Here is a 20,519-nt window from a genome sequence, read left to right on the forward strand (position 1 = left end):
AATTGACGCAGTAAAAAAGCTGGAAACCATTTATCTTAACTGACAGATATGTTTCATATTGGATTTCAGTGGACTAAGAACACCAGTGAAACCAGTATACTGGAGCAAGAGACAGAAAATAGTCCTCACTTTTATATTAATTCAATTAAGAATCGACTCTGAATTAAATCAGACACCAAATAATCTGAACTAAATGTGAGATTCCCCAAAATTTCCACCTCTAATCTGAATGTGAGTGTATGCAGATTGAACCTTTATAAAACTTAATTTGTTTAATCTTCCATTAAATGTTTTAAATAGCAGCAGTTAAATGTTGAGTTGCTAAAACATCACATGGTGACAGAGTATTATATGCATGCAGTCAAGTCTGTATTAGCATGTGTAAATAAATACTTAAATAAATAAATACATAAATACCTGAGCTGCCAGTTTTATTTTGAAAGTGTTTTATTATTTTACTGATTTTATTGATCTGACTGTTGAATGCATGATCTTTTAGCCTTTTTTTAACCCTTACATACTGTTTCAAGGGTCAAATATTACATTGTAGAGCTGTAAAAACACAATATACACATTTATTTTAGACAGACTTTTCTTAATTTGACCCCAAATATACAAAAATAGAAATAAAATGCATCTTTTTTTTAAATTTTTGTGCAGCTGATACACATTTTTATAAATGCAAATGTACAAACTTTATGTGTTTATTAAACAAATATTCAAGAATCAGCATTAAAACATGTTGAATTCTTCATATTCTATAAAATGTTCTCCTGGACCGTGAAATAGTCTTTTTTCCATTTACAGAAGGATTAAATAAACATTTTTTAACGACTGATGGGGAATTAATGTGAATTGGTGTAATTATAAGTCAGAATATGAACAGTATGTAAGGGTTAAATGTATATATATGTATGTATAATGTTGCCAAGTATATAAAAATGCTCTTTAATGCAGTGATGCTGAAAACAACAATAAAGCATATTTTATTTGATCTAATTTTAGTAAATCTGCATCATTAAAAGTCTCCCTGCTTTGGATACTAACACTTCCTGTTCACACTAATATTATCCAAATGATAGATTTATACTCTATGAGGAAAAAGGATGAAGCTCTACTTACCTTTTTTATTGAGAGGACGCGCTCGCACACACACACATATCCTGTGCTCCTCGATCTGAAACATAAAGAGGCAGAATTTAACTATCATGTGTTGTATTATATCGTGTCATTTAAACTCTTCTACAGCAGCTCTTCTCAGGAGTTGCCCCTCATTTAAACTGTATAGTCACAGATGAACATCAAACCCCTTAATGCTTTAATGCAGGGGTGTCAAACATGCGGCCCGTGGGCCAGAACCGGCCCGCTGAGAGGAGCAATCCGGCCCACTTTCCTTCCTGTGTTCTTTTCCTTCCTTACATCTGTCCTTCCTCCCTTCTTTCTTCCCTCCCTCCTTCCTTTCCTTCCTTGCTTCCTTTTTCTTTCTTTCTTCCCTCCCTCCTTCCTTTCTTTCCTTCCTTCCTCCCTTATTTGTTCCCTACCTTCCTTTTTTATTTCTTTCCTTCCTTCCATCTGTCCTTCCTACCTTCATTCTTTCCTTCCTTCATTTCTTCCTTCCTTCGATTTGTCCTTGCTTCCTTCCTTCCTCCCTCCCTTCCTTCTGTCCTCCCTTACTTCCTTTCTTCCATCTGTCTGTCCGTCCTTCACTGTCTGTCCTTCCTACCTTTCTTCCCTCCTTCCTTTTGCCTGTCTTTCCTTCCTTCCCTTCTTATTTCCTTCCTTTCTTCCTTCTTTCCCTCCATCTTTTTTATGATCTGGCCCACATGAGATCAAATTGGTCTGTATGTGACCCTTGAATGAAAATGAGTTTGACACCCCTGCTTTAATGTAATTTTCCATTTAACTCTAATGCTCCTCTTCTAAATCCCCCTGAAGTATTTTAAAGGTTGTAAAAATCATCTTATTCCACTCTGCAGCAACATATTTATTTACTTTATGAGTTATTTAAAGCTCTTCTATGAAGCTAAATGATGTTTAACCCTCCTGTTGTCCTCGAGTCAAGGAAGGAAGGGAGGTAGGGAGGGAGGGAGGAAGGAAAGAAAGGAGGGAGGAAGGAAGGAAAGAAAGGAGGGAGGAAGGAAGGAAAGAAAGGAGGGAGGAAGGGAGGAAGGAAGGAAGGAAAGAAAGGAGGAAGGAAGGAAGGAAGGAAGGAAAGAAAGGAGGAAGGAAGGAAGGAAGGAAGGAAGGAAGGAAGACGGCAGGAAGGGAGGAAAGGAAAGAAGGGAGGTAGGAGGGAGGGAGGGAGAAAGGAAAAGAGGAAGGGAGGAAAGAAGGACAGAGGAAAGAAGGAAGGGAGGAAGGAAAGGAAGTAAGGAGGGAAGGAAAGAAGGAAGGAGGGAGAAAGGAAAAGAGGAAGGGAGGAAGGTAGGACAGAAGGAAGGAAAGAAAGACAGGAGGGAGGAAGGAAGGAAGGAGGAAGGAAGGAAGGACAGATGGAAAGAAGTAAGGGAGGAAAGAAGGAACAGACGGGGTCAATTTGACCCGGGAGGACGACACGAAGGTTAAAGCCTAACTTGGGTAACATGAAATACACATTTATTACATCATCTATTGATCCTGATCTCATTATAATAGTTTATTCTTCTATATTTTTGGGAATAAGAACTTAATGCTGAGTAGCTGTTGCCTCCTACTTACAAAGACTAAATCCCAGAGTTCATACTGAGCCCATTTTTAGGAGATAATCCTTAAATTGGACGTTTGTTTCTAACTAATTGTGTAACAGAACTTTTAAATACACTGGAATCCGGAAACACGGCCCTGAAGCAGACTCACCAGATCATTAGTGGTTAAAGGCCTGTAGTCCAGACTGGCTCTGAAGTCTCTGATCATACACATGATTTCATAGTTTGGTAAATTCACATCGACCTCCTGCAATGAGAAGAAGAAGACAAACATGCTGAATATGTCTTATAAAATAATCTTGTCTTATTAAAAAATGTGATTTATTGTGTGTGTGTGTGTGTGTGTGTCTCACTTGTGCCCTCTTCTCTCGGAGCTCTTGCTGCTGAAGTCGCCTCTTCTCTCGTTTCTCCTGCAGTTTCTCCACTTCTTTCACACAGTTGGATTTCCTTCGTGCTGCAAGGAAAGAAAGAAAGAAAAAAATAATAATAATCTCACTAAACAAAATAACACCTGAAGATTATTGCTAATAAATCCCATCACATGTGTGGCACTCTACTTCAGATGCAAATCTTTAAAAAGCAGCTCACAAATACAGTATATATATATTTTTTTTTAAATATCCAAAAAAGTTATAGTAAGAAAGCAGTCAAAATGTCTTTAACCATCCTGTTGTCCTTGAGTCAAGGAAAGGAGGGAGGGAGGAGGAAGGAAGGGAGGAACAAGGAAGGAAAGGAGGGAGGAAGGAAGGAGGGAAGGAAGAAAAGGAGAGAGGAAAGAGGAAGGAAGGAAGAAGGAAGGAAGGAGGGAGTAATCAAGTAAGGAAAGGAGGGAGGAAGGAAGGAAGGAGGGAAGGAAGAAAATGATGGAGGAAGGAATAAGAAAGGAAAGGAGGGAGGAACGATGGAAGAAGGAAGGAAAGGAGGGAGGAAGGAAGGAAGGAGGAAAGGAAGAAAAGGATGGAGGAAGGAATAAGGAAGGAAAGGAGGGAGGAAGCAAAGAAGGAGGGAAAGAGGGAAGGAAGAAAAGGAGGAAGGAAGGCGGGAGGAATCAAGGAAGGAAAGGAGGGAGGAAGGAAGGAAGGAAGGAAGGACAGACTGAAGGAAGGAAGGAAGGAAGGAAAGAAGGAACAGTCAAAACAGACGGGTTCAATTTGATCCGGGAGGACGACAGGAAGGTTAAATAAACATTAAAACAATCTTACACTTGTATCCGTTTCCTTGCCAACACATATTATAAAGATTTAATTTATATATTTTCAGCAGCAGCAAACATTTATATAAATCCAGCAGAAAACAAACTCTGCAGTGTGAGATGAAGCCCAGAGGTTTGAGCCAGCCAGCGACGGGTGAAAGAGCCTTTGACTCCGTCACACACAGCTGTGCAGGGAGCATGACATCATCGCCTCACATGACATCACCGCCTCGCATGACATCATCGCCTCTGGCCTCCACAGCACCACGAAAACAACAACAACAACAGCTGACACACAGGACTGTATTATAGAGAGGTTTATGAAACGCTGACCGTTCTGCTGCTGGAGGAGCGTCTGCGTCTGGTTGAGAGCAGTCTGGGGTGTGATGGCTGGAGGGGGGGGGTCTGCAGGCTGGGTGTGCTGGCTGGGACGGGCCCGAGTGGTTCCTACTGCTGCAGCTGAGGAGCACACAGAAAACAAGAAGAAGAAGAAGAAGAAGAAGAAGAAGGACGAGGAGGAGGAGGAAGAAGAAGAAGAAGAAGAAGGACGAGGAGGAGAAAGAAGAAGAAGAAGAAGAAGAAGAAGAAGAAGGACGAGGAGGAGGAGGAGGAAGAAGAAGAAGAAGAAGGACGAGGAGGAGAAAGAAGAAGAAGAAGAAGAAGAAGAAGAAGAAGAAGGATGAGGAGGAGGAGGAAGAAGAAGAAGAAGAAGAAGAAGAAGGACGAGGAGGAGAAAGAAGAAGAAGAAGAAGAAGTAGTAGAAGTAGTAGAAGTAGAAGTAGTAGTAGTAGTAGTAGTAGAAGAAGAAGTAGAAGAAGAAGAAGAAGAAGACACATTAAAAGGCTCAGTTCACCCACATTTAGATAATAAAAGTCTGTTTTTCAGATCATTTAGAAAGTTTATGTAACTACTTTATAGAGAAGAAATAGAAACAGCTCATGTGGAAAGTTTACAGTGATGTTTGTGGATTATACAGATTAACAAACAAACTCTTTACACTCAGAGTTAACGGGTGTCTCGAGTGAAATCGTTAAATAAGACGACCACCAAGACGCACTGTGATCAAAACTACTACAAACCAGAGTTATTATAGTTTTATTAGTTTTTAGTTTAGTTTTTCAGTTTGTTTTTTTATTTGATTTTAGGGTTAGTTAGTTTAACAAGCGATTAAGTAGTTTTAGTTTTTGTCACACACAATTTAAACTAAAAATGTACATCAAACATACCTCTATTCTCTCGTGGAGCATTCTCAGGTTTGGGTATCGCTGTAGTTCTTTTGGTCTGAAAACAAACACAAAAAAAAAAAAACAGAAAAATTTAAATGACAAAGTTTCAAGATAAATATAATTTTTACACTATTTGTGCTTTTTAACCTAATATATTAACACACACTTACACAGTGTGATGAAACCTGCTGTCATCTCTGTTTGTCTTTGTCATTTTCCCTACCTTCTGCTTATTAAAATCCAGAGCTGTGATAATCTCTCTCCCTCCTGTGACTGCTTGCACCTCTCTGCTCCTCCTCCTTTTTCTTTTTCTGCACCTCTTACATCATCATGCACACACATCTTTCACTCATGCACACTTTATATTACTGACTCTACTGACATCCACACACCATGATCTGTTAAATATTTAGCTTTTGGTCACTTTTCAACAACAGGTGTGAGGTATAATTCAATTTAAATGAGGCTTATTGACCATAATTCCCATAAATATGTGTAAAATCTGTGGTAATAAGTTGGAATGAAGTTGGTTAAAAGGTCTAACACAGAATTTGGTGATTATTTCTATCTGACTGGGGATTTCCACCGGGAGCGTTACAGCAGCGGAGCTCTGGGAGAGAAATCTGCCTTTTAAAATGAAGTTGCACTCTTAATACAGTAATTACGGCAGCCCAATCAAATCCGAACAAGAGCCTTTAGTCTACCGTAATTACTCTAGTAGCAGCACAACTAAATGGCCTGATTTTGTTAACTTGCTCAAATTCAGTTGATTTGGTAATTTTCTTTGATGTTTGTGCTGATGTCATGTGTCAGTAGCTACGTAGCTAGATGGAGTCTTTATCTGTCTGTTTTATTACCTGTTTGTTGCTGAAATAAGATCGGGAGGCTGCACGTTTTTTATTTTATTTTGAAAGACGGAAGTTTTATTATGCAGATTCAGTGTCTGACTTCCTGTCTGGTGCAATCTGCTCTGTTGAGCTTGTCGCGAGTTAGAAACGGCTCTGTCAGAAATAGAAATGCTGCAGATTGATAGCGCTGCTGAGACGCTGCTGAGACGCTCCCAGTGGAAACACTCTCATTGATTATAGAGGCACCTATCTGCTCCGGTGACCATGGTGCAGCTGTAACGCACTGCTAACTGACCCGGTGGAAATTGGGCTTTATGCTTTAAAAACAAACCAGATCGAGTCAGTTTTAACCCGGAATAGCACAGACAAAAGTTGCATAGCTGACAGGAAAACAACAAAAGGGTTAAAGCTCTATATTGGTGCGTCTCCCACTTGTTGAGGCCACTGATCCAGATCATAATCATTAATATATGTGACAAATACATATGTCACCTTCATGCAGAGCTTCATACTGAAATTACTTTGGTTGCAAAGTCTTGAAACTTTCTGAACTCTGACATTTTAGTTTTTAATGTAGCAAATGCTTACGTGAAAACAGCAAAAAGTGTGTTTCCAGACCTAATCAGACTTCACTAAACATATAAAAGCTACGACTAAGATAATAAGGTGTGAGGTATATTTAAAAAAAACTTGTGCTTTCATCATTTCTGCTTTTCTTTCTTTGCAATTTGAGTCAAAATCTGCATGGAGTAGATTCATTCAGAGCCTTGTGTGATGCTCCAGCAGTCACTGAGTCACATTAAAGGAATAGTTCAACACTCTCATCCAATTAAAAGTCTTCCCAAGTGGGTCAGTGGGAAAGTACTGGGACAGAGCTGTCAAATTCAAAGCTTTTAATTAATTTATTTTAATTAAAATTCAATTTTTAACATGCTCAGTATGTGCATGAATACCAGCACTATAAAAAAAGGCAGAAAAGGCAGAAAAGGCTTGAATCAGCAGCTGCTCTGTGTTGCAATGTGTTTCAAGCTTGGCGCTCGTCCTCAGGCGGCATCCATGCTGACCTAGATATGGATGAGCGGCAGAAAAATGGATGGATGGATTAATCGATTAAAAAGGAGGAAGAGGAAGTCTTGTCAGTTTTTTGGGGGGGTTTTTTTTGCAAGAAGTGACACTTGTGTCCCTGGTGATGATGTGAGGAGCTTCTTATAGCTGCAGTGGTGACAGTGTTTGCTTCAGGTTTGATGTTTCCAACTAAAACTCCACATAAAACATCAGGATTAAACAGCTTCCTGCAGCAGAAGCCACTCAGTCACAGCGTCTCACTATAGTTTATAGATGTAGAAACAACAAGTGAGTGTTTCTCCTCAAATTAAACACTTAAAGACCGTGTAAAGTGCATTCAGACATTTTCTTCTAAACATATTAAATAGGTCATAAATGTATTTCTAAAAAAGGTGTAAAAAGCATTTCAACCATTTAGATTTGAATTGTGGAGCTAGGCTTCACAAACTGTGTTTCAAGATTTCTGTGTTAAGGATTTAGTGATTAGCATAAACCCGCCCCTGCTGCTGTAGAGGTATAAATACATTCAGCACACACTACTACTACTACAGTCTACAGTTAGCCGAGTTAGCCGGCGAGCTAGCAGCCGAGTTAGCAGCAGAAAGCTCTCAGACGTAGAGTCCATGTTTCGGGTAGAGGTGGTGACTTTGATTGACAGGTGACACTTGGTAGGGGGCGGGGTTTCAGCGGACTCGGAGGTCACGCACACAGCGTTTGGGAGCAGAGAAAGAGGCTGATTTTTACACAACTTTGAAGCCTGATTTCATATATTTGGCGATTTTTTTAATCATTCAAATTTGGCAGGGTGGTTAACAACACACTTTTCTGTGGTATGTCAAACTCACATATTTATTCTTACTTTACACAGACTTTAAAATCACCTGCCTCTATAATATTTAAGACACTATTATATTGTAGCTGTAAGCAGATATGAAGAAAATGTTGTGTTTAAATTAATTGACTCTTATTTAGCAAATCAAATCACACCTTAACTGCATCATCACCTAACCTTGTCCTCTTCCTCTTCCTCTCTCATATTGTGTTATTCTGCCCCCCCCCCCCCCCCTCTCTCTCCACAATGCTAAAACTGGGGCAAAGCAAGGCGTGACCAGTGTTTATGAGAAAATGAACTTTGACAGCAGCTGGTGAGGAGCAGACCTTGGGCACTTTGCTGGTTTTGGCCACATTGGAGGGAGGAATAGGAGCCTCGGGACTCTGTGGTATTTCCTCATCTGGAGCAACATCTGGATTCAGAGCGAAGATGCTTTCGAGGTCGATCTGAGGCAGAAAATGAGAAAGAGATGCAGAATTAGTTATTATTATCAGTTAAATTCTTAGCAGTGTAAATAAAGCGTTACTGTTTGCTGGATAATGAGTTTAACAGGCTTCTTGTATCTGAAACAATGTTGGCTGCCAGCTCACATCTGGAGAGAGACAACGGGTGAAAACGAGCCTTTGGGCTGATTCTAGCATATTTACATTATTATTTATTTTTATGCACTGTACCTGACAAATAATATAAGAAAATAAAAAATAGATAATAGGTCAAATACAGTCTAGAGACAACGTTAGAGGCAACTTTACATTGTGTCTTATTCCCAGTTAAAGCTGAAAAATAATAAAATCTATACTGTTTTTTAAGTTTGGAGTTGATTCATTAGTGATATTGGGTTTTGTCTGCAAAATTCCTTCCTTCCTTTCCTCCCCCTACCTTCCTCCCTTCCTTCTTTCCTCTGTCTTTCTTTCCTTCCTTCCTCCCTTCCTTCTTTCCTTTCCTCCCTTCCTTCCTTCCCTCCTCCCTCCCTCCTTTCCTCTGTCCTTCCCTAGTTCCTTTCCCTCCTCCCTTCCTCCCTCCTGCACTGATTCTTAAACTATTATCCCTCCTGTTGTCCTCGAGTCAAGGAAGGAAGGGAGGAAGAAGAAAGGAAAGGAGGAAGGAAGGAAGGAAAGGAGTAAGGAGGGAGGGAGGAAGGAAGTAAGGAGAGAAGGAAGGGGGAAGGAAGGAAGGACGGAAGGAAGGATGGGAGGAAGGATGGGAGAAAGAATGAAGGAAAGGAGGGAAGGAAGGAAGGAAGGAAGGAAGGAAGAAAAGAAGGAAGGGAGGAAAGAAGGAAGGACAGATGGAAGGAAGGAAGGAAGGATGGGAGGAAGGATGGGAGAAAGAATGAAGGAAAGGAGGGAAGGAAGGAAGGAAGGAAGGAAGAAAAGAAGGAAGGGAGGAAAGAAGGAACCGTCAAAACAGACGGGGTCAATTTGACCCGGGAGGACGACAGGAAGGTTAAGTATCAGCCTCTATTGTATATTATTGTCAGTATTTGTACGTTTATATAAATCTATCTGTTCTTTATATTTGGTATTATCGGCTGAAATCCAGTATCGGTCCGACTTTACCTGTAATGCTGTCATCATAAAACCTAACCACAGCTTCTCCAGCTCAGATAGAGACCGCCAGCACTACAAACATCCTCTTTAATGATCAGTTAGAGCACAGGCGGAGCAGAAAGGTCGACTCACTAAACGAGCTCTGTGTTCCTTTACTCAGTTCGTTAATTTAGGCAGTCGGGAGAGACAAACTGGACTCCCAGCACTCCGGCTCTATATATAACCTGTGATGATACCTCAATGACACAAACACAGATCAGCATGCTGAGTCATTTCCAGTCTGCTCCTCTCAAAGTCACTACGGCCACCTGGAGTCACGGCAACAGTCCTGTGACACTGCAGCAGGTTGAAACGTGTCGTCTAATAATCACGTCACAGCTAACAGGACTGTTGTGACTCATTACGGCTAATAAAGCAGCTAATTGACTGAAAGTAATCTTATTGAGCATGTTGTAATCAATCATTTTGAGTCACTTTTTTAAAAAGGGAAAAAAGTCGAGATTTTCTGATTCCAGCTCCTCAGATGTGAATATTTAATAGTTTATTTTAGGGCTGGACAATTAATCGAAAAATAATGGAAACGGACATTTAGAAACTCTAATCATTTTAACCCAAACCATGATCTTTAACCACAGCGTCACACCTTAACCCTCCTGTTGTCCTCCAGTCAAGGGAGAAAGGGAGGAAAGGAGGGAGGAAGAAGGAAGGAAGGAGGGGGGGAAGGAGGGAGGAAGAAGGAAGGAAGGAAGGAGGGAGGGAAGGAGGGAGGGAGGGAGGGAGGGAGGGAGGGAGAAAGGAAGGAGGGAAGGAGGAAGAAGGAAGGGAGGAAGAAGGAAGGAAAGGAAGGAAAGGAAGGAAGGAAGGAAGGATGGAAGGGAGGAAGAAGGAAGGAAGGAAGGAAGGAGGGGGGGAAGGAGGGAGGAAGAAGGAAGGAAGGAAGGAAGGAAGGAAGGAAGGAGGGAGGGAGGGAGGGAGGAAGGAAGGAGGGAGGGAGAAAGGAAGGAGGGAAGGAGGCAGAAGGAAGGAAGGAAGGGAGGAGGAAGGAAGGAAGGAAGGAAGGATGGAAGGGAGGAAGAAGGAAGGAAGGAAGGACGGAAGGGAGGAAGAAGGAAGGAAGGGAGGAAGAAGGAAGGAAGGAAGGGAGGAAGGAAGGACGGAAGGGAGGAAGGAAGGACGGAAGGGAGGAAGAAGGAAAGGAGGGAGGGAAGGAAGGGAGGAAAGGAAAGAAAAGAAGGAAGGGAGGGAGGAAGGAAAGAAGGACAGAGGAAAAAAGGAAGGAAGGAAGGAAGGAAGAAACAGACGGGGTGTTTCTTGTTGTTGTATGTGTTTTATAATATATAGTAATTTATAATGATTAAACTCCCAAGTGAAGTTTACAGTGTCAGTGCACTGTGTTTATATTTAAACTGTAAAATATCACGTCTGCATTTCATATCTTTATCATCTGGGTTTTATCTACATATTCTGTATATATAAGATTATCGGCCAATATATCGATACTGGAATGTTTTTATTCCCTAATATCAGCATCGGCATCAGCCCTAAAAAAATCTGGTATCAGCTGGTCTCTGGTGTGTTTAGTCCTCTCTGACAGGAAACTGATTGTGGACAAACAACAAAACATCTGAGGACGTCATCTTTAGTGACATCATCAATGAAGATAATTATTCCCTGCAGCCTTAAATGACAGTATATAGAGAAAAGATGGCCGACATATGCTGATATTTCTTTAAAAAAAAAATCATTATTGATTATAATAACTACCACAGATGCTTTATTTGCTGACTCAGTGATGTGTGCAGGTGTGACGGAGCAGTTATTAAACACCTCAGGGTGCACTAACAACACTGTGATACACCTACACACCCAGCAATGAAAGAACACTTCATTTAACCTTCCTGTCGTCCTCCCGGGTCAAACTGACCCCGTCTGTTTTGACTGGTCCTTCTTTCCTCCCTTCCTTCCTTCCTTCTTTCCTCCCTTCCTTCCTTCCTTCCTTCCTTCCGTCTGTCCTTCCTTCCTTCCTTCTGTCTGTCCTTCCTCCCTCCCTCCTTCTCTCTTTCTTTCCTTCCTCTCTTCCTTCTTTCTTTCCTTTCATCCCTTCCTCTTTTCCTTCTTCTTCCCTTCCATCCTTCCTTCCGTCTGTCCTTCCTCCCTCCCTCCTTCTCTTTCTTTCCTTCCTCTCTTCCTTCTTTCCTTCCTCCCTCCTTTCCTTTCATCCCTTCTTCTTTTCCTTTCTCCTCCCCTCCCTCGTTCCTTTTTTCCTCCCTCTCTCCTCCCTTTCCTCCCTTCCTTCCCTCCTTCCTTCCTACCTCCCTTCCATCCTTCCCTTCCTTCTTCCCCCCTTCCTTCCTTGACTCAAGGACAACAGGAGGGTTAAGTGTGTTTTAGGGTGACATACAGTAATAAAGTAAGTTAGTGGGATGGGGGGGTGGGGGGCGAGACGTGTGGCAGCTTTACCTCTTTCCCTTTGGTGTCCCCGTTTTCGATCCACTCCACAGTCACACTGTCATTGTCTTCGTGCAGAGAGGTGACCATCGCCTGGTGTATTCGTCCTGCAGTAGGAGTTACAGAGACAGAGACAGAGAGAGAGAGAGAGAGAGGAGATATAAGATGCTATGCTTGGGCCTGCTCAGTGCTGCTGCATGGAGACTGTATGTAGGATAAACTGCATGTGTGTGCCGACACTAACACGTCCGATGGACCATGAACTGACCACACAGCTCTTTAACACACAGATATACAAGCAAGGAGTAATCTCACAGTGATGTAAGGAAGCTGAGATGCTGATGGGTGTGGCCCCCCTGATGGATGATTACAAGAGTTTTCTATCAGTCAATGCACAACTTCAAGAGCTCTGATTACTGTGTGCTCATTTAATTTACATCATGACAGCTAATACATCATTTTAACACTGGTTATATCAATATGAATGGCACAAATGAGCACTAATTTGCTTTAAGGTCGTGGGTTTTTTTTATGCTGGATAAGATGCAGCTAGAGGAAGAAAGGCCCCCATCCTTCCCTCCATCCCTCCATCCATCCATGCATCTATAAGCCAGTGATGCACAGGCCACAGCTGGATGATGCAGTGCAGCTTATCGGTATGAATAGCATCTTTTGTATTCATATAGGAGCCATGATGTGCAGATGTGAGGATGTGTAAATGTGCAAAAATAGGAGGATGTGCAGACACAGCGGGGGTGCAGGTGTGAGCTACAACCGAGCCGGGTAGAGGCACCGGTGGACGGACCCGCCCGACCAGCCTGCAGCCTCCTCCTCCTCCTCCTCTATCCCTCCATCCCCAAATCTCTGCTTTCCTCTCCTCTCTTTCCTTTTTTAATAATGAAGGTGGAGATGCTGTGAGTTAGCCGCCTGCAGCAGCAAATGCTCGGTAACGTTAGCAGCTCTCCTCTGGACCCGCCGGATGGAGGAGAAACCGTGTGTGTAGATGTGTGTATGTGTGTGTGTAAATGTGTGTGTGTGTGCGGCTAAGCTACGTACCGTCGCTCCGTTTTATCTCCACGTAAATACCCACGAAAATCTTCCCGAAAATCCCGGCCATGTCCCCTGCCTGTTCCGGGGGGTTGGGGTGGGTTTTTTTTATGGGTGCAATTTAGGCAGCGTGCGTGCGCGCGTGTGTGTGTGCACGTGTGCCGAGCCCGTCCAAGTTGTGCTGCTGCAGAGCTGCTAAGAGGTCACTATCGGTCACAGGGAGGGGAGCCGCTGCGCATGCGCCGTTCTAGCCCTTTATAGAAAAAAGCCATTTTTTAAAATTTTTTTGTTTTTTAATTCATTTTTAAAGATATAAAACAATAATGAAATACGTATTCATGAAAATGTTAACATAAATTAAGAAATATCTGTTACTACTACTACTACTACTACTACTACTACTACTACTTTTTTAAAATATATATTTTTAAAGTTATATACACAGAAGTTTATGTATATGTTATCCTTTTTGTATAGTGTTGTGTTTGTTTGTTTGTCTTTGCCTCTTTTTAGCTATTTATTGAGAGAAAGCCTCATAAAAATCTCATTGTACCGATGTTATGATGACTATAAAGTTCATTAATTAATTCATTCATTCAATTTTAGTATATATACGTACATATTTTTGTTGTTTTTAAAATGATAATTATTAATTATTATTAAATTCCTTGTTAAGTTTACTGTTTCAGTGCACTGATTTCATTTTTCATTTTAAGTTTATTTTTACACCGTATATATTACATATCTTTGTCACAAGTATTTGATAACCACAGTTGAAGGATTATTACATAAAAATGCTTGTTTACGTGTATATTTATGTATATTCTGTATATATAATATTAACAGCAGTTATATCGATATCAGATTATTTTCCCTCCCTAATATCAATCTCAACATCGGTCAACAGCCAGCCAGTTAGAGCTGCTATAGATACTATTTAATATATTTTGAAACTGTATGTTGTATATGAATAAAATAATGATGTGTACATTGTGTAGAGTCATTATTTGTTTTACATACAGCAGAATATAAAATACTGAGCTAATCTGTTGTAATTCCTCTGTCTGACCACAGGGTGGCAGCAGAGCTCTGTTACAGAACCCGGGTTATTGAGTGCATTGTGCTGCTGTGTCATCTTCCTCTTTTAATGTAATTTATTGGCATTTATTCTATTTTCCAGTACTTTTGTGTCCATCTGTTTTTGTGGTTCACTTTATTTTGTGCTGTCTCTGCAAGTTCACCATCATCAGTCAGCTGTCCATTTTATCAGCTCACACGTCTGCGGATGAAGGTTTCTGTCAGTTGGATCTATATCAGATGAAAGATTGATAATCCCCAAAATGATAATAGTCGGTTGTACAAGTTCAGCCTCTCAAGTTTGCTGTAAGAAAGTTAAAACTGCTTTTCATGCACACTTAACACTTATCTCCTTCCTTCCTTCCATCTTTCCTTCCTCCCTTCCCTCCTTCCATCTTTCCGTCTTTCCTTCCTTCCTTCTTCCTCCCTTCCATCCTTCCGTCCTTCCTTCCTCCCTTCCTTCCTTCTTCCTCCCTTTCTCCCTTCCTTCCTTCTTCCTCCCTTCCATCATTCCTTCCTTCCATCTTTCCTTCCTCCCTTCCATCTTTCCTTCCTCCCTTCCATCTTTCCTTCCTCCCTTCTATCTTTCCTTCCTTCCTCCCTTCCATCATTCCTTCCTTCCTCCCTTCCTTCCTTCCTCCCTTCCTCCCTTCCTTCCTTCTTCCTCCCTTCCATCATTCCTTCCTTCCATCTTTCCATGTCTTTCCAGGTGTTGTAAACCACCATGAAAACACTAAAGCCAAATTGCTCAGTCTGTCTCTCAATACTTTCCGACTTGTCTTCCCTCTCTGTAGCCAGGGGCGTTTCTAGGACTTGAATCCATCTGGGGCTTTAGTCCCAAACATCCGGGGGTTTACCTCAGACCTTGTAGGCGGTCCAAGGGCAGCTGGGGGCTGTTTGGCCTCCTTGCTCTACCACGTTGTGACAGGGTGTGATGATACAGTCGATATCAATTTATTGTTTGGTCTTTTCATGTCGACAATAACAAAAATATAGAATGTCATGAGACTTAAGGGCCGTCCTCCCTTCCTTTCCTTCCTTCCTTCTTCCTCCCTTCCTTCCTTCCTTCCTCCCTTCCATCCTTCCATCTTTCCTTCCTCCTTTCCATCTTTCCTTCCTCCCTTCCTTCCTCCCTTCTTCCTCCCTTCCATCATTCCTTCCTCCCTTCCATCTTTCCTTCCTCCTTTCCATCTTTCCTTCCTTCCATCCTTCCGTCCTTCCATCCTTCCATTTTTCCTTCCCCCTTCCTTCCTTCTTCCTCCCTTCCATCCTTCCTTCCTTCCTTCTTCCATCCTTCCATCCTTCCTTCTTCCTCCCTTCCATCCTTCCTTCCTTCTTCCTTCCTTCCTTCCATCCTTCCTTCTTCCTCCCTTCCATCCTTCCTTCCTTCCTTCTTCCATCCTTCCATCCTTCCTTCTTCCTCCCTTCCATCATTCCTTCCTTTCTTCCTCCCTTCCTTCTTCCTTCCTTCCTTCCTTCCTTCCTTCCTTCTTCCTCCCTTCTTCCTCCCTTCCTTCTTCCTTCCTTCCTTCCTTGACTCGAGGACAGAAAGATAACTATAAGAATGTGAGCATCAACACTTCTGAACTATAGCATCCTGTAAGCAGCGGTGTTGATGGATATGAATCTTGATGAGCTGTTACTGCTGTATGTTGTACTTGGATTCAATGTGTCGTATTTCAGACACTAGCTGTTGTTATGTTTCAGTATTTACAGACCAAACTGACCCGCAGCAGCACACGTTGAAGAGCGATGTGCTAAAGTAACACATGTTGTGAGCACAGATCTGAAGCCTCACATTATAATAGAGAACAAAGCTTCAGCATCTCTGTATAATAAAGAGAGACAAACCTATCTAAAGCAGGGGGGTCAAACTCATTTTCATTTAAGGGCCACATACTTCATAATTCAATCTCACATGGGCCGGATCATTAAAAAGATGAAAGGAAGGAAGGAAGGAAGGAAGGAAGGAAGGAAAGAAGGAAGGAAGGAAGGAAGGAAAATAAGACAGGAAGGAAGGAAGGAAGGAAGGAAGGAAGGAAGGAAGGAAGGAAGGAAAATAAGACAGGAAGGAAGGAAGGAAGGAAGGAAGGAAGAAAAAGAAGACAGGAAGGAAGGAAGGAAGGAAAATAAGATAGGAAGGAAGGAAAGAAGGAAGAAAAAGAAGACAGGAAGGAAGGAAGGAAGGAAAGAAGGAAGAAAAAGAAGACAAGAAGGAAGGAAGGAAGGAAGGAAGGAAGGAAGGAAGGAAGGAAGGCAGAAAGGAAGGAAGAAAAAAGAAGACAGAAAGGAAGGAAGGGAGGAATAAGGAAAGTGGGCCGGATTGGACCCCTCCGCGGGCCGGATCTGGCCCACGGGCCTCATGTTTGACACCCCTGATCTAAAGAAATCTCCTCTAGGTGTCATTCTGCTCCAATTTATAGCAACGTCAGTCCGTGGTGAGAGAGGAGCAACGCTGCATTAAAATACATAAATATAAGTCATCAGTCAGTTTTCATAATTCAGATGATATTTGCAGGTTTTTGAAGTTTTACTGTAAATATCAGGCTGCTGTACGGTTTATAGGAAGGATTGTGATTGACTGATAGATTGATACTGTAGATATATATATATATATAGATATATAGAGAGAGAGAGAGAGAGAGAGAGAGATAGATAGATAGATAGATAGATAGATAGATAGATAGAGAGAGAGATAGAGAGATAGAGATAGATAGATAGATAGATAGATAGATAGATAGATAGATAGATAGATAGATAGATAGATAGAGAGAGAGAGAGAGAGAGAGAGAGAGAGAGGGAGAGGGAGAGGGAGAGGGAGAGGGAGAGGGAGAGAGAGAGGGAGAGAGATAGATAGATAGATAGATAGATAGATAGATAGATAGATAGATAGATAGATCGAGAGAGAGAGAGGGAGAGGGAGATAGATAGATAGATAGATAGATAGATAGATAGATAGATAGATAGATAGATAGATAGATAGATAGATAGATAGATAGATAGATAGATAGATAGATAGATAGATAGATAGATAGATAGATAGATACACATTGAATACAAGTTAAATAAGAATAAAGATACTAAGAACAGTATACTAAATAAAACCCAAGGTCCACATTAATGTGCTTATAGTTATTTCTATAGTTATAGTTCTTGGTGTGGACGCCGGGCCTTTATTCTTTAAGATCCCAACATCTGTTACACTAATTGAGCGTGGTCTGTATGAACCATAACCAGAAACACACTCTGCTCAATCCGGTTTGTGTTTACTCTGGAGAACGTAGAAAGAGTGACACAACAGAGGAACCACATCCAAACATCTATCACCCACCTCCCCCAAAAAGTCTGCCCTAAGCTGTCACTCCCCGTCTGTGCCACCCCCACCCCCACCCCCCTCCAACTCCTATGTAACAACCACCCACAACCTAAAGACTCGCTCCTCAACTTATTCACACCCCCCTACCCCCCTTTTTTCACTCCTTCATTAACGACACACGTTCCCTCTCCCTCTACATAGAAAACAGAGGGGGAGAGAGAGAGAGAGAGAGAGAGAGAGAGACGGACAAACACTGACACATCCCCTCGCTACCCATCAGTCCATCCGGTCCCCGAGGTGTCGGCCATCACTGTCTCTCGCAGGCGTTTCCCCAGCAACCACAGCCTCCCCTGTCAGACTTGAGAGAGTGCTTTTCTCTGTTTGCTTTGGTTTCTAGAGGATTAATGGACACACATTATTGTGCTGGTGTCTAGGTGTATGTATGAATAGAGGGAGGGGACGGGGGGAGTGGGGGTGGTTGCACAATGAAAATGAAAAACATTATCAAGAGCAATTATGGAGCTATAAAAGGATTCAAACTCCTCTCCTTTTACCAAAGTACTCTGACATTTGATTGTCACAGGAAACGTGTTCCTGAGCTAATTTGTCTGGTAGGAATAACTGACTGAACTGCAAACCCGTGAGCTCAGACCAGCTACGCATGCATTTCTGAGGGAACATTCGCATTATTTTACATACCAATATTCCATGTAGTGCAGCTACTGCAAGGGAGCTATTTTGCAATCATGGATAATTCATGATCTGCACAGACACTGCATATGAAAATATGAAAATATATCCTTTTGAAGGGGGTTTTGGGACCGGGGAAATTCCCTTTTTTTTCTCCACATTGCCTTCACTTTGTAAAAGAGCTTCCTTTTTGTGTTTCACTGTCTGTGAATTCACACTATGAGGTAATGTTATTTTTCAATCAGACAGTATGACTCACCTGTAAGTATGTATGGAGAGAAATTAGTCTGAGTAATGGTGGAAAATGTGTGTTACATGATCTAAAAATACAAACCGGATTTATAAATGTGTATGATGATGTGTGGTATTCATATTCACGAAATACATACATCACAACTTGAAAAACTATCAGCATTTTACCAAAATATTGAATGCATGTATTAACCCTCCTGTTGTCCTCAAGGAAGGACAAGAGGAAGGAAGGACAAGAGGAAGGAAGGACAAGAGGAAGGAGGGAAAAGAGGAAGGAGGAAAAGAGGAAGGAAGTAAGGAAGAAAGGAAGGAAGGAAGGAAGGAAGGAAGGAAGGAAAGGAGTAGGGAGGGAGGAAGGAAGGAAAGGAGGAAGGAAGAAAGCAAGGAAGGATGGAAGGAGGAGGGAGCAAAGAAAGAGGGGAGGAAAGAAGGAACAGTCAAAAGAGACGGGGACAATTTGACCCGGGAGGACGACACAAGGGTTAAGACATCTAAAAAATACTGCTAGGAACAAATCTGCATGCAGGAAATCATGCGTAGATGTGGCATTGATTTCTAATTTCAGTTGATTTCTATGCGGATGACACCGAATTGTATGTTGCATTAAAACTTGATACCACTGATGTTATGTTTCATGTTTTATGTTCAGAAGTCTAAGAAATCCCTGCAGTTGAATGACTTCAAAACATTATAACCTCCTCCCCCTCTCTCTGCCTAAGGCCTGCATTAACAATCTGTCCTCTAGTCCGGGCGCCTTATCTAATAATGTTCGAGAAGAGGCCCCGCAACCTAGAGTCATTTTTGATGCTCAGGTGACCAAAGTGCTTCAATTCTGCTTCGCCAAACAGAAACAGCTAAACAAAAATCAGGTCATTCCTTTCATCTGCTGACTCAGAAAAGGTCATCCAGGCTTTTATCTCCTCCAGACTTGATTACTGCAATGAACTCTGGTATCGGCAGGCGTAACAAGACAGTTGCAGTTGGTACAAAACGCTGCTGCAAGGTTTTTAACATGCACACAAGAGAATCCTTGCTGCCCTTCAATGGTTACCTGTAAGTTTAACAATTGATTTTAAGATTTCACAGCTTGTAAAATATTAAATCTTGCTTTACTGCTGACTGCTGTTTGGGCTCTCAGCTGTGCAACTTCCTGGCTGGAGATCTCAAGCAGAAAGACTCACTGTCAGCTTTTAAATCTCTTGTTAAGATTCACTTTAGTTTCACTCTTGTATGTGACTGACACCGGGAAGAATAAACTGAAACAAACAAACACACTGAAAGAGTAAAGAGTTGATTCTTTACAGCTATAAAAATGTCTTCTTTGTGTTACTTTGTCCAGACTGTGAGCTCAGACAGCAAGTTGTTAATATTCAGCTCCCAATGAGTTTTCACAGCATGGCTGCCAGCCTGCAGTTCTGCTCCACTGTATGCGAGATGTGACGACCTGCCTGCCATGTCAGTGGTGGTCAGCACATTGTTGACTCCGATATGACCCACGCAAGCACATGTCATCCACTGCATGCCCTCTAATGGCAGCTATTCCACTGCTAATTAATAATCACTGTCAAATCTGTACATCTGAGCCGAAAAAACCAGCGGTGCTCCCTCTGCGAGGACAAAGGAGGCAATCAAATTACCGTCCATTTTACTGATTTCATTTCCACAGTGGAGGCTGTGGCAGTGGAGCAGCTTCAGTGGGTAATGGTTTCTGGCAACGACGGGGCCCTTAGTCCTGTTCACTGGAGCTGCAACATCCCCCCAGGGTTTCATTGGCAGTTAGAGCTATCGTTTCTCTTTTCTTGATGTCATTTAATGAAAAGAAGTTATGCTTCTCGTTAACCTCATGCACTATTCTTTTATGCATTAAAAAAAAAATCTGGGCTATTGTGTGTCTACTCAGCTAAACAATGTCCTTGTGTAACTGCATAGGTCAATCGGAAGTGAAATTGGATCATTTAAAATTCATATATGAGAGCTGCATTATGGCCACAAATAAACTAAAAAGCTACTCCTTTACAGTGATTGTCAGCGGACGGGCCGGAGGTTTTTTAATTGGAGGGGCAGAAATGGTGAGAGTAGGAAGAAGGGGGGGGGGGGGGGGGGGGTAGGAAGGCGGGGGCTGGATGCTACTGCAGTATTTAAGGGTGAAGGAGAGAGAGAAAGACTTCTCCAGGGATAGGGTGCTTTACTTTGAAGTGTGGTGGTGAGACTGTGTGCTGCACCAAATCCCCCCCACCCCCCCTTCCACAATCCTGAGTCTATCAGGCTTTCTTTACTGCCATGTTTGCTCAT

The 20,519-nt window shown here is 41.9% G+C and overlaps 1 protein-coding gene across 1 annotated transcript in view; it reads right to left on the reverse strand.

Moving 5' to 3' along the window:
• The window catches only part of LOC128379871 (kinesin-like protein KIF2A), a 30,530-nt gene extending 17,567 nt beyond the window's left edge, over positions 1–12,963 (reverse strand). Inside the window, exons 1-8 of the mRNA XM_053339511.1 lie at positions 12,902–12,963; positions 11,858–11,952; positions 8,174–8,293; positions 5,103–5,157; positions 4,210–4,335; positions 3,038–3,138; positions 2,836–2,931; positions 1,123–1,177 (exon numbers count right to left, since the gene is read on the reverse strand). Coding sequence (XP_053195486.1) covers positions 1,123–1,177; positions 2,836–2,931; positions 3,038–3,138; positions 4,210–4,335; positions 5,103–5,157; positions 8,174–8,293; positions 11,858–11,952; positions 12,902–12,962 — 709 coding nt within the window. The 5' untranslated portion in view covers position 12,963. The remainder of the gene's footprint in view (positions 1–1,122; positions 1,178–2,835; positions 2,932–3,037; positions 3,139–4,209; positions 4,336–5,102; positions 5,158–8,173; positions 8,294–11,857; positions 11,953–12,901) is intronic.
• Positions 12,964–20,519: the final 7,556 nt, after the last annotated feature.

This window comes from Scomber japonicus, chromosome 19 (genome assembly GCF_027409825.1).
Source record: "Scomber japonicus isolate fScoJap1 chromosome 19, fScoJap1.pri, whole genome shotgun sequence".
In the NCBI taxonomy this organism is placed as follows: domain Eukaryota; kingdom Metazoa; phylum Chordata; class Actinopteri; order Scombriformes; family Scombridae; genus Scomber; species Scomber japonicus.